The 13165-nt window shown below is 34.2% G+C and overlaps 2 protein-coding genes across 2 annotated transcripts; both read left to right on the top strand.

Moving 5' to 3' along the window:
- The first annotated feature begins 522 nt into the window (after positions 1-522).
- On the top strand, positions 523-2841 carry LOC136417158 (piggyBac transposable element-derived protein 4-like). The gene is made up of 2 exons (XM_066402700.1): positions 523-868; positions 1844-2841. Exons 1-2 carry the CDS (start codon positions 523-525, stop codon positions 2839-2841), a joined length of 1344 nt encoding a protein of 447 aa, XP_066258797.1.
- A 7585-nt stretch (positions 2842-10426) lies between these two features.
- Positions 10427-11337, top strand: LOC136417157 (uncharacterized). The gene is made up of 4 exons (XM_066402699.1): positions 10427-10594; positions 10639-10688; positions 10732-11071; positions 11185-11337. Exons 1-4 carry the CDS (start codon positions 10427-10429, stop codon positions 11335-11337), a joined length of 711 nt encoding a protein of 236 aa, XP_066258796.1.
- The last annotated feature ends 1828 nt before the right edge of the window (positions 11338-13165 follow it).

Raw genomic sequence — 13165 nt, 5'->3', positions numbered from 1 at the left:
TATATGAGACTCTACCATTATTTTATTATGTAGAATCACATCCTTTACACTTTGAACGCCAAGCCAATTTTTTAAATTTGGTCACCACAGGCCAACATATTATTTTTACGACAAAAGTTGTATTATGTATTTTTATGAATATCTTAAAGAGTCTTTTTGCCACGTTTCTTTTTAATTCCGAATTTTGGTAGGTGTATCGCTGACGATACACTCGGCGTGGGGTGAATTTTTTTTATGCTACGCCAAGTGTATTCCTAGCGATACTCTATACCAGCTTTGTTTACATTAGTGATATTTAGAGACACTTGTTGGGAAAAATAATCAACACTTTTATAGGATGAATAAACAAATCGGTCCAATTTATTTCTCAGACTAAATAATGTCATTAGTCAATCTATGTTGCGGATAGCGACATAAAATCCCAATCGATTTATGGGCATAAATAGACCCTTGTTGAAAATTGGTTGGAAAAAAAAGTGAATGAGTAATAGTATATGAGTGATGTGTATAGTGTTAACAACCATGTCAAGGAAGAAACCTCTTACGGAAAAGGAACTAATTGCTGCATTTGAGGAGGATTTCGACGAAGATGTTCCATTGGACATGAGTGACGAAGATTCCGACGATTCCCTGCAAGATCCTCATTATAACCCTGATAAGAGTACTGATAATGATGAAGATAATGCGACAGGTGAAGAAACTTTGCTTCCTGTCTCTGTAAGCTCGACTATGCAAAAACTGCGTCAAGTTGTTGCTCAGAACGCGTCAGCAGGGGGGAAACCCCCAGCCTCCCCAGTTGACTTTGAAAACATTGTTTGGACTGATCCTACTGGAAGACAACAACATTTTCCTTTTATTGGCAAGAGTGGTATGGATCCAACAATTTCTGGAATATTGGCTCTTGCTGAACCGGTGGATTAGGTGGAAGTTAGTTTCAATTCTCCTGAATTTTGTCTTGTTCATTGGCGGCATATGGGGATGTCGTTCATGAAATACACGGCAAGTTCTCTCCAATATTTTGTAACATTCTCCGTGAATATAAAACAAATTGAGAATATCAGCGTTTGTGTATTCTTCCATTTTGATTGAAAGTTTCACTTTAATTTTGCTACTAACAGCCACCGAAAAACAAAAACGTGCAATGCAAGTAATAACTGTCATTATTTCTTTTCCATGGCCAACTACGCGAAGAATAAAAATTTACCAGAGTGAATATGTACTACTAGTTTCACATAAACTTAATTATTTCGAAAATGGTTTGGAAGAGGTATAGGTAACCCTAATACAGTTCGATAGAGAATTACATTTTCTACTTGATACTGCTTAAAGTTATAGGGTGACCCATTTAAAAAAGCCGACTTTTGCAACTTCAAAAAATGTAAATGTCAAGAGCTGAATTTTGGACACCCTGTATAATACTAAGCCATAAAACTAGTGAAAGTGTGAACCTAAGACTATGTATTGACATTCTGCAAAATATGGTGATTATGTCTTTAATAACTGCGGAGATATGCAATTTTAAAATTGGTCATTACAGAGGCACGTTTTTAATTCAAAGTCAAATATCTCAAAAACGGTAAGAACTAAGTATAGAATATTATACAGTAAATGTACCTAAAATATTACGTAGAATCTAAAAATAAAATAATATACTGGGGGTTCCATTTGAAATAAGCAAGTTACAGCTATTTCCGGTTAAACCGGAAGTGACAGCAAGTTGAAAATATTTTAAAAAAATAGTATATGTCGAACTTAACTTAACTCCAAATTTTCAAATTCGTATCACTTTTAGATCCTAGTAAACTTCTAATGAACGGTTTGGGTGAATAACCCTGTATACCAGGACAGAAAATTTGCATTGATGAAACATTGGTGCCTTTTAGAGGTCGCCTAAGTTTTAGGCAATATATTCCCTCAAAAAGACACCGTTACGGTATAAAGTTGTATAAATTATGTACCGACAAAGGATACACATGGAATATGTCAATTTACGTCGGCAAAGATAATACTGAAGATCGAACTCAGTCAGCTTCCCAAAACGTTACCATGAAACTGATCGAGGAGTTACTGAATGAGGGAAGAACCCTGTTTGTAGACAATTTTTACACAAGCATGCCGCTAGCGTATCAGTTACTTGCACAAAAAACACACCTGATAGGTACCTTGCGAGCCAACAGAAAGTACATTTCTCCGGCTGTAAAAGATGCGAAATTAGCAAAAAATCAAATCATCGCTAAAGAAACCCCAGACGGAGTGACGATTTTGAAGTGGAGAGATCAAAGGGATGTTCGAATGCTAACAACATGCCATTCGGGATCAGAAACTGTTGTTACTAGAAACAAGCATGGCAAAGAAAAGATTAAACCAAAATGTATAGTTGATTATGACCACGGCAAGTTTCTTGTCGACGTTAGTGATCAATTGGCTTCATACAACACCGCTCTAAGAAGATGCAGCAAATGGTACAGGAAGTTATTAATTGAAGTTCTTTGGGGTACAGCGCTTGTGAACGCTTCATACTTATATAATGAAAATTCAGTAAATAAAGAGAACATGAACATCACCTTATTCAGGCAGAGTGTCGTTTCGTCTCTGTTAGAAACCTCAACTAAATCGGCTTCATCATCTTCCAGAAGAAATAGTCGCGGGAATGCTGTACGTCACTTGGTAACTCATGAGGCAAAAAAAAGAGCTAGATGTGTCAGCTGCTACAGCATGTATGGCAAGAATGGAAAAATAGTCGACGGAAAGAAAAAAATGGCATCACAAGACATCACAGTGTGTGATGAATGTGAAGGAAACCCTCACTTTTGCAAAGATTGTTTCAACAATAATCACTAGCAATTAAGATTGTTCAAGATTTTTTTATATTATCCTATTATTTATAGAAGACTTATTTGTTCCTACTTTTGGTTAGAAGTGAGTTATGTTTTCTTTTTAGTTATGCAAATATATACACACAAAAAAATATTTGTTTATTTTTTTAACGATATAGAAACTTGCCACTCCCTCAGGCCAAAGTTCTCTATAGTATAGTATTTCGTCAGACCAACACTACTATATGGCAATGCTAAAGGAACGGGACGGTGAGATCTAGAGATACACCGAGTAAAAATGCAACTTAATTCAAGTGTATCGCTAGAGATACACATGGCGTTCAAAGTGTTAAGTTTCGTGATCGATTTTTGAATCACCCTGTATACAGAGTGTTTCAGAATTATGGTGACAAATCGATAGAGGTAACAGATTATTGAAAAATAAATATAGTTTACTTAATAAAAAATTGTCTTAAGACCCGTTATTTCTGAGATACAGGGTATTAAAATTCTACTTTTTTTTAGTTTATTTTAAAACTACTGGAACTATTGAAATGAAAATCGGTGTATCTTTGTTTCGTAATCCAATAAATTTGATGGGCATAATTAAAATTTTGTATATTATAGAGTGCGCTAGTTATACATAAATAGATAAATAGATAAACATTTTACCAAATATCCTTCAAGCTACCCATGCAAATTTCTAATAATACACTTAGTAAAACAGAGAAAAGAAGAAAATAATAGAAAGCACTGATTAAATTCAAACAAAATAGAATCAACTAAATATACTCGTCCAAAAGTATTTTAACAACAGGCAAATGTTGTAAACAAACAATTAATTAATGCTAAGGTGTCAAAACCAACTCATTTGAAATCTAAAAAAACGAGTTGTTTTATTTTTTTTAGGACTCTTTTAATCTAATTTCATTAATATAGGTTAAGTAAATAGAAATGTTTACTTTATTTGGAAATGCTTCTAATTAAAATTTTTGTAATTATGATAAAAATTTTAAATTATCAGATATTTCATTAATTAGATAAACAAAGGGAGAGGTGCGGCACAAAAACTAGATGTGAAGATATTTCTACTATGTTATGAGCTAAATAACTACGTATGCATTTTTTTTGAAAAATATATAGGGTGTTATATTTTTAAAGAAATATAAAAACATCGCTTATAATAGTCCGGACCTGGAATTTGGAAATTCTTCTTATCAGAGGTTCTTAGGCATAGACAGTAACATAAAACTATCAAATTTGGGGAAAATATCTCAAGCCATAAAAAAAATATAAACAAAAGAAGATTTGGATCATACCTATAAAATACTCTGTATCTTCGTTGTTAATACCCTAAGGGAATGTTTTAATAGTCAATTTGGAATCATAGCAGAACCCTCCATTCAACATTAAAGCTTGTCCCTTTAGATTCCAATCACCCTGTATATCTGTATGATGATCTATTACACTCTATATTATTTGCAGTAGTTCAACAATTAAAGAATTTACCATTTTTATTGATGTAATCTGGATTTTTTTGGTGGGTGTTGGTTGTTGGAAAACTGTGAGTAGCGGCACAAGCCAAGTAAGCAAAAGAACTCCAAACAGGATTAGCTCACGACATAGGAACAGCTTCACTGGTGACACATGTGACAGATTCTATCAAAAATTACCAACATGAAAAATAAAATGAATTGTAATGTTGGTTGCATACTAATCAAACCAATAATTTTCTTTAATAATATTTTTATATATTTTATATATTATATATTTTTTTATTTTTTTTATTGTATATCGGTTTTTATATTATAAAAATGTATCTCTTTTTTTGAATGATTCGCCTAAAAAATTTAAATATGTGAAATAATTTTTATTAGAACATTTTTGTCAAGTATTTATTTAACACGTTCACTGCTGAAAACCTGCGCACCGCATTAGGTAGCAGCTGATTTAATTTTGCTGCCGCACGAGCACGACGCGGATACGCGTCGTTAGTCTGTGAAATGTGCATTTTGTGCTTGAAATAATTTTTTTTTATATCTTGTTTAAAAATTGCGATGTAAATACATAAACATAATATGTATAAGCAATACCTAAAAATAATACTTTAATCGACTTACCTTTAACAATTAAAAAAATGCAAGTTTGGTTTTTACTTTATATTATCTGTGTATTAACATTAAGAAAAACTAAAAGAATAAAAAAAACAAACAAATAATTGTTATATTTTAAATTAAGCATAACAAATAATTCATATAATTAATTTAAAAAACAAATAAATAAAATGCTCTTATTAAAATTAATATGATGTGCCTCTTTAAAACTTTAGAAGTATTGTATAAAAATAAATATATGTAGTTTTTACAAACAAAATGCAAATACAAAATAAGGAATTTTATTTTATGACAAAAATATGACATAGAAATATTAACAAAAATAAAATTTCTAGCTTTCAAAATTTATTCAAGATTTTTATGATAGGTTTCAAAAGATAACCCTACACAAAGTCCTGGATTTTCTTCACACAGTCGGCATTCGAATATTGTGTCCTTTCGAATTTTTTTAGATGAACAAACCTTGCACCTCTTTTGTTTTGTTCCCCCTTTTAAATTTTTTTCTACGATTTTCACAGGAATATGGTCATTTCTTTTATTTACCGGTGGTGCAGGAACAGTTCTAAATTCGATTTCTAATAATTTGTTTATAACCTATAGGCGAAAATCGTATAAATTAATTTTTCTTTCCGAATACTAATTGAAAATATAAAAATAATTCAATAAAAGTTGTTGCAAAATATGTATTTATATTTTCTTATACCAACGTAATGTTTTTTTTTCACATGAATAATAGGATAACATCTGATCTCTTTCATCAACACCGTTCATATTTTCATTGTACTTGATGACTGGAAATGGTTTTATTTTCTTCTGCCCACTTCTATTTTGGCACTGTCGGAGTTCATTTTTAAATTCAGCTGAAATATAAACGACATTTCGTGAGTCTTTCCATTTGCCTACCATTATTCCATTACGGTACTTTGCTTGGCTTTCACCTTTCTTCAACTTGCATTGCATAATATCAACAGAATTTCCTCTTCTTTTTTGACGTAATGTTTCAGTACAAAAAGGTTTTTTTGTAATAATTCTTCGGCAAGTTCCACACTATTGTAAAAATTATCCATAAATAGTGAGTGTCCTGAACTTAAATAATTTTCCATCATATTCATGACAACACGTTGCACATGTCCCTTTCCTCCTTCTGATGACAACTTGCCTGTATACACGCCTATGTTGAGAACTAATCCGTTTGGCTCTGTAAGTACAGTGACTCGCATTAATATTCGGACACTATGGTATTTGTGGAAATATTAAGTTTTTTGCTAACTTATTATTAAGTAACAGTATTTACTGCGTAATCATTAGTTACAACCATGTTTCTAGTATATGTAAATACATTTTTGATCTTTGAAATTAAATTATATACAAAGATACTATCGAACAAAGAAAACAAGGCATAATTTTACTGTCGCAAAAATATTCGGACACATACCAGGAACATAATATTTGTGAGGAAAATTAATATAAACCAAAACATATAAACAAATTAATACTTCGTATGATTGCCTTTATATTGTATAACTTGTTCTAGCCGTTTTGGCATGTTTTCAATTATTTTTTTTATGTAATCTTCAGGTATGCGATGCCATTCTTCAACTAATCGTTGTTTTAACTCGTGTTTGGAGTTGATTGGCTTACTATGGACTTTGCGGTCTAAAAATTCCCATAGATTTTCTATGGGGTTGAGATCAGGTGATTGTGCAGGAGGATTTAATACTTTAGGACAATTATATAATAAATACTCTTGGACTAAACGCGACTTATGTTTTGGATCGTTGTCCTGGTAAAATTTAAAATTGTCGCGTATACCTAATTTTTCAGCACTTTTTAGTAAATTTTGTTTTAAAAGATCTAAGTACATAACTTTATTTAAATTTCCTTCAATAAATACTAATTCGCCTACTCCTACAGCTGAGATGTAGCCCCAAACCATTATACTCCCTCCGCCGTGTTTCACAGTAGGCCTGAGATTATTAATTTTTAGCTCTTCATTCTTTTTGCGCCATACCATTTTGCGACCATCAGATCCAAAAATGTTGAATTTTTTTTCGTCAGCAAATATAACGCTTTCCCAGTATGTTTTCTGTTTCACAACGAATTCATGAGCAAAGGCGAGACGTCTCTTGCGATTGACTTCCGATATGTATGGCTTTCTTCGGGCTACTCTTCCGTTGTACCCGTCTTTTTTTAATAATCTCCGAATTGTGTCAGAATGCACTTTTTTGCTACTGTACTCTAGTAAATCAGCTGTCAATTTAGGAGCACTCAGTCCAGGGTTTATTTTAATTTGTTTAATAATTTTACGACTTTCACGTTCATCAATAAGTTTCGGTCGTCCTTTTTGCGAAATTGATTCAATACGATCTTCTTGAACAAATCTTCTAATTATATCACCAACTGTACTTTTACTTACACTTAACAAATTACCGATTTCTCGATAAGATCTGCCTTTAGCGTGATGAAAAATAATTAATTGTCGTACGTCAAAAGAAATATTTTTGCCTTTTCGCCCCATAATATGAATTTTAGTAAGTTATAAGTTTGCCTTCAACGCACTGCATACAACTAACAAGAAAATTGAGTCTTGGATGCATCTCTAATCTTTTACGACCATAAAAAAGTCTGTATACAGTGTTTTTCTATTATTTTTTACCTGCATTGCACCGCACCGCATTCCGTGTCCGAATATTTTTGCGACAGTAAAATTATGCCTTGTTTTCTTTGTTCGATAGTATCTTTGTATATAATTTAATTTCAAAGATCAAAAATGTATTTACATATACTAAAAACATGGTTGTAACTAATGATTACGCAATAAATACTGTTACTTAATAATAAGTTAGCAAAAAACTTAATATTTCCACAAATACCATAGTGTCCGAATATTAATGCGAGTCACTGTACATATAATTTTATACCATACTTATGTCGCTTTTTCTTAATAGATTGTCTAAAAATGAGTCGTCCGCGCCATAGTATCACAGATTCATCCAAAGACAAATTTTTTCCTGGCTGATATATTTCATTCATGTAGGATCGCGTCCCTTGTAGATAGGTGTTACTGTTAAGTTGGATACATATTAGATAGTAGGAATTAACTTTAAGATTGTCATGCCCCTGAGGTACGACCCTGGTGGGCATTAGTTGGGGCATGGGAACTTCTCATGCCATGCCGTGTCGGTGTTGGAAATCCCCGCAATATACCGGGTCGGCATTGGAACTGCCTTTAATATACTTTGTCGGCATTTGAATTGCCCTTGATAAATTTCGTTGGCCCTATAGTGGCAGTTCCAATTTCCAGCTTAAGACGTAACGGTTTGATGCGGCGGGTGGTGCAGATGGCACCCTAGCCAGGGTACGCCCATGGTTTATCACCATGGGTTTTAGTATTTAAGATTTTGCAGGGCATGTACAAGCTCTCTTTTTCTTCTGGGTTCGGTTGTCGTTGGTTGCTCAGAAATCTCGTCCGCGCTCACTAAACTCACAAGTTACTTTATACTCTTTTTTTTGTTCACTTTACATTAATAAATGCATACTTATAGTCCTTTCCTATCTGTGATTTCATTAACACTTAAAATGATATGACATTATTTTCTACCAAAATAAAGAAAATTGAATATCCTTTTGTCTTACGTCATAAAAAACACATCATCCTATGAAAAAATCAAGAAAAGTGGAATAAAAAAGTGAAAATTAAAATTGTTATTATGAACACCCCGTATACATTGTTGGTTAAATGAATATTAATACCTGCTAAGGAAATCTTACGTGAGAATCCATCCTGAAATTATCAAAATCTAATTTCTAAGGTAACTGCGATATTAATTTTTTTATGAGGCACTGCAAATATTCGTGCATCCCAGGGTAAAAAAAAATCTAAGAACTAATACAGGTTTAAGAGGGGATTCTATCACGTGAAAAAAAATGCGGGTGGTCCCATTTAAAAAAATTACATTTTATGTCTCCCCGGTTTTTGAGACACCTTGCAGGGGTATCGCTAATTTTAAAATGTACTCTCGTTAGCTTCATATACATCTCCATAATTGATTTTTTATATCAAATCACAAATAAACTAATAGGAGTCCGAGGGGCTGTAGAATGGACACCCTGTATACTATAAAAGGATGGCGACAACTTTTTTACCATTGTTTGAATTTAGTTTCATAAAAATCGAGCAACGGATTGCAAAAACCACATATCCTTTACAACTACAATAGCAATTTACATAAGAAACACCTTGTATAATGTGGTAGGAATTAGTCTGCTTTAACAGAGGAAATCGATTTTCAGATTAATTAGATCAATATCGACTTAAATTAGCGCTCGATTTCTGAGAAATGTTTAATGATGAAAACCGCCTGGCTATATTTTTACTGCTAACCGAGATATAGTGCATTTTTCAATGTTCGGCCATTTTGAAAATTGCCTTTAACATTTTTATTTCACCATTCATTTCTGTAAACATATTCTTAAAGCACTTTTTTAAGTGCAATACAGTGGCTTACTCAAATTTTCTATATAGTTTTCCATTTCATCAGAAAAATATTTTTTAATGGAAATAATTTTTAAAGGAAAAACCATTGAGATAAAAAAGGAATTGCAGTAGGCTACTAGGCAAGCTTTTGCAGTTATTAGATCAATTTAATTAATAAAATATTTGAAATAAAAAATAAAGAAGAAAAAGCTAATGATAAGGTAATTAAAAGTAGATGGTACCTTACAGAAAAACGAATGGAAAACTTCCAAAAAAATTATGAGAAAATAATAAACAACCAAGCAACGATAGAGTCAAATGAACTTACGAATGCAGTCATAAATGCGGGTAATGAATTGTTTCTTAGAGAAACATGGAGAAATGAAAAATAAAAACCAGTGTATTGGTGGAATAATAAAATAAAAAATGCGAGGGATTTGTGCACGAGCGCCAGAAGAAAGGTGACAAGTGTGAGAAAGGGAAGGAAATTGTAACTTATAGATGCATTTCAGGAGAAGCTAAAAAACTAAAGGAAAGATTTGAAGAAATTGATAAGCATGGCAAAGGAGAGTGAACGGAAGAAGATCATAAACGAATTGGATGAGGATATATGAGGGGCAGGATATAGGGTAGTCAGTGGAAAAACTGGAAAAAGAGCATATATAAGTAAACAAAAGCAAATGGAGGAGGCAAGAAAACTGTTTCTTACAAGGTCGGAAATAGTGTGGATATATGAAAAGAATACGAAGAGTGTTACACCATTCTCTGGAGATAAAATTAGGGAGGCGGCGGCAAAACTTAAAAACAAAAAAGCGCCAGGGCCAGATAGCATACTAACAGAGATTGTCAAGCACATAATCACGCAAAACCCAACCAGCATCAGGAATACGTAAAATTATGTCCTAAGCAAAGAGAATTTACCAGTAATTTGGAAGAGAGCAGAACTGGTATTAATTAAAAAACTGAAAAAAAATGAAAATAAAGAAATAATCTATAGACCAATATATTTGACGAAGACAATGGGGAAGCTTTTGGAAGTTTTGATAGGAAAAAGAATGATGGCGGATATCGAAATGGCGGGAAACCTTTCGGATCAACAATTCGGATTTCGTAAGAGCAGAAACACAATTGATGCGTTGAAGGAGACGGTGGTAGGGACTAGGAAGGTAAAAGCAGGACACAGAAAGGTATGTCTCCTTATAAATTTTGATATGCGCAATGCATTTAATAGTTCGGATTGGAACCTGAACTAACCAAAACTGAAAGAAAAGTGGGGGTTAAGTACGTACCTGATTAATATCTTAAAATCCTATTTGTCCCACAGATATATTTTGGTTAAGGGAGAAGAGATTAAAATGTCCTGTGGAGTCCTACAGGGTTCGATTCTAGGTCCTCTGTTGTGGAATGTCCCATATAATGGAGCGTTGGAACTAGAACTGTCTGAGGGAGCGAAACTGAGGGCGTACCCTGATGACTTGTTGATAATAACTGCAAAAGATGAAATGGAATTGGAGAGTAAAATTGACATCTGTATAGGAAAGATCACAAGGTGGATGAAACAAAATAGACTGGAACTGGCGCCAGAGAAAACGGAGGCTATGTTTTTCTACAGGATTAAAAGAATAAAAGATTGGAAAATTAGGGTGGAAGGAAAGGAAATAGAGGTAAAAAAAAGTATAAAGTATCTAGGGGCCATGCAGGATGAAGTCCTCAGATTTACAAGACACATAAAATACTTAAATGTAAAAACAGCAAAAATAACAACGTCTTTATGCAGAATCATGCTAAACTGATCGATTTTGAGATCAACCCGGAGAAAGATATTGTTGGGAGTCCTGCACTGTGTGATCCTGTACGCGGCGTCGGTGTGGGGGAAGTGATAAAATATAGAAAGTACAAGGACATGCATAAAAAATACAAAGAAAGATAGTACTGAGAGTATGCTCTGCGTATAGAACGGTATCCACAGAAGCAGCATAGATTGTAGCCGGTGTCATGCCGATTGACATATTGATACGGGAGAGGGTGGAAATATACTGCGCGACAAAGAAAGGTAAACACCCATTAAAGATAATTTTATTTTGATAATTTTTTTTGTACGTGTTCAGTACCACATACTTATTCAATGATTACATTTTCAGCAAGATCAGAGGAAGAACTTCATTTTTTTTTCAATAGTGTGTTGAGCATCCACGGTTCCTTATACACTCATTGATACGCCTGGGCTCGGATCTAATAAGATTGCCAATGTCTTCTTGAGGTATCTCATTCCAAGCAATCTGAACTTCATGAGTAAGGGCTGCTAAAGTCTGTGGAGGGTGCTGTAAATTCAACAGTCTGCGGCCAATCATGTCCCAGACATGTTCAATAGGAGACAGATCCGGCGATCGAGGTGGCCAGGGTAAACGGTTGATTTGATGTTGATCCATGAACGTTATTGTTTGCCTAGCAACATGAGGTCTAGCATTGTCTTGCTGGAAAATAGCATTCGGGATAGTTCGAAAATATGGAATCACATATGGCTCCAACACTTCTTGGATATAGCGTTGGGCAGTCATGTTGTCTCTAATGAAAACTAGGGGTGACCTGCTACCATATGCGATAGCACCCTATACCATAACGCCTACAGTACGGTGGACATGACGCTCTCTGTCAAATTTTGGATCTCGCCTTTCACCCCGTCGCCTTCTGACCCTTGCCCGACCGTCGTTCATCCCCAGACAGAAGCGGGATTCATCACTAAAGATCACCTGAGTCCATTCTTGGTCCCACTGAATCCTCTCTCTACACCATTGTAAGCGGTTAGATCGATGTTCGCGAGTGAGAGGCAGCACCCAATGCGGACGATAGGACAAAAGGCCAAAACTTCGTATTCGGCGATATACTGTACGCATATCAACCCTATTCCCATGTTCTTCAAACCACTGATTTGCAATAGCTCGACTGCTGCTAAATCGGTCTCTAAGAGCCAAAAGTCGCAATCGACGATCTTCGCGCTCTGTGGTTCCTCTGAGTCGCCCAGTGCCTCTGGCTCTGTGCCCACGGCCTTCCTGAGCCCACGCCTGGTAACACCGCACTATGGTTCCTAAGGATCTGTTAGTTCTTCTAGACACTTCTCTGACCGACAGACCTGCTTTGCGAATTAAATGAGGCTCTCTTTGAAATGGGTTTAAAAAAAACAGTGAAACTTTATTAAGGAATTAGGGTGGTTTACATTACACGACACATTAGAACGAACAGCAAGTATGAATTGATACAGCTTTGACACGATCTTAAGTGGCGTAATGCAACTTAATACTAGTCTAAGTACTTGGCAATAACTAATGAATTAATGAATCCTTGATCTTACATTGGCATAGTATATATATTATAAAGAAAGCATAGTCAGCACTTTGTCTATCACTTAATTCAGTTTAGGGATATTTTTCGCGCAACCCAACAATCCGCCCTCTCTCAAAGTCACTAAGCTGACGGATCTGTTCAATTCTACGCACTCTAGGCATAATGAGTAAAAATTATGACCGATTGCAACACACTTCACAAAAGTTGCGATGCAAATGTGAACAAAAATGTTTAAACAAAATTTTATTTTTTTAAGGAACGACCCATGGAAACTTAAAGAAAATTAACAGATAAACTTGAAATTTTGATCATTTCTTTTTTTTTTAAGATAAGTCAACATGCAAAAAATTATCAAAATAAAATGGTTTTTAATGGGTGTTTACCTTTCTTTGTCACGTAGTATATTAAAGGGAATA

This window comes from Euwallacea similis, chromosome 26, assembly GCF_039881205.1.
Source record: "Euwallacea similis isolate ESF13 chromosome 26, ESF131.1, whole genome shotgun sequence".
Classification (NCBI taxonomy): domain Eukaryota; kingdom Metazoa; phylum Arthropoda; class Insecta; order Coleoptera; family Curculionidae; genus Euwallacea; species Euwallacea similis.
Note: the sequence above shows the minus strand (reverse complement) of the source record. Positions and strands in the feature narration are given on the sequence as shown.

What these genes read in the sequence shown, in the direction of transcription:
- LOC136417157 (XM_066402699.1), top strand. Translation starts at nt 10,427, where the DNA reads ATGGGGAAGCTTTTGGAAGTTTTGATAGGAAAAAGAATGATGGCGGAT. An exon ending in TAAAAGCAGGACACAGAAAG is followed by an intron (nt 10,595 to 10,638) that starts GTATGTCTCCTT and finishes TGCATTTAATAG; the next exon opens with TTCGGATTGGAACCTGAACT. An exon ending in GAAAGAAAAGTGGGGGTTAA is followed by an intron (nt 10,689 to 10,731) that starts GTACGTACCTGA and finishes TTTGTCCCACAG; the next exon opens with ATATATTTTGGTTAAGGGAG.
- LOC136417158 (XM_066402700.1), top strand. Translation starts at nt 523, where the DNA reads ATGTCAAGGAAGAAACCTCTTACGGAAAAGGAACTAATTGCTGCATTT. An exon ending in TCCTTTTATTGGCAAGAGTG is followed by an intron (nt 869 to 1,843) that starts GTATGGATCCAA and finishes CCTGTATACCAG; the next exon opens with GACAGAAAATTTGCATTGAT.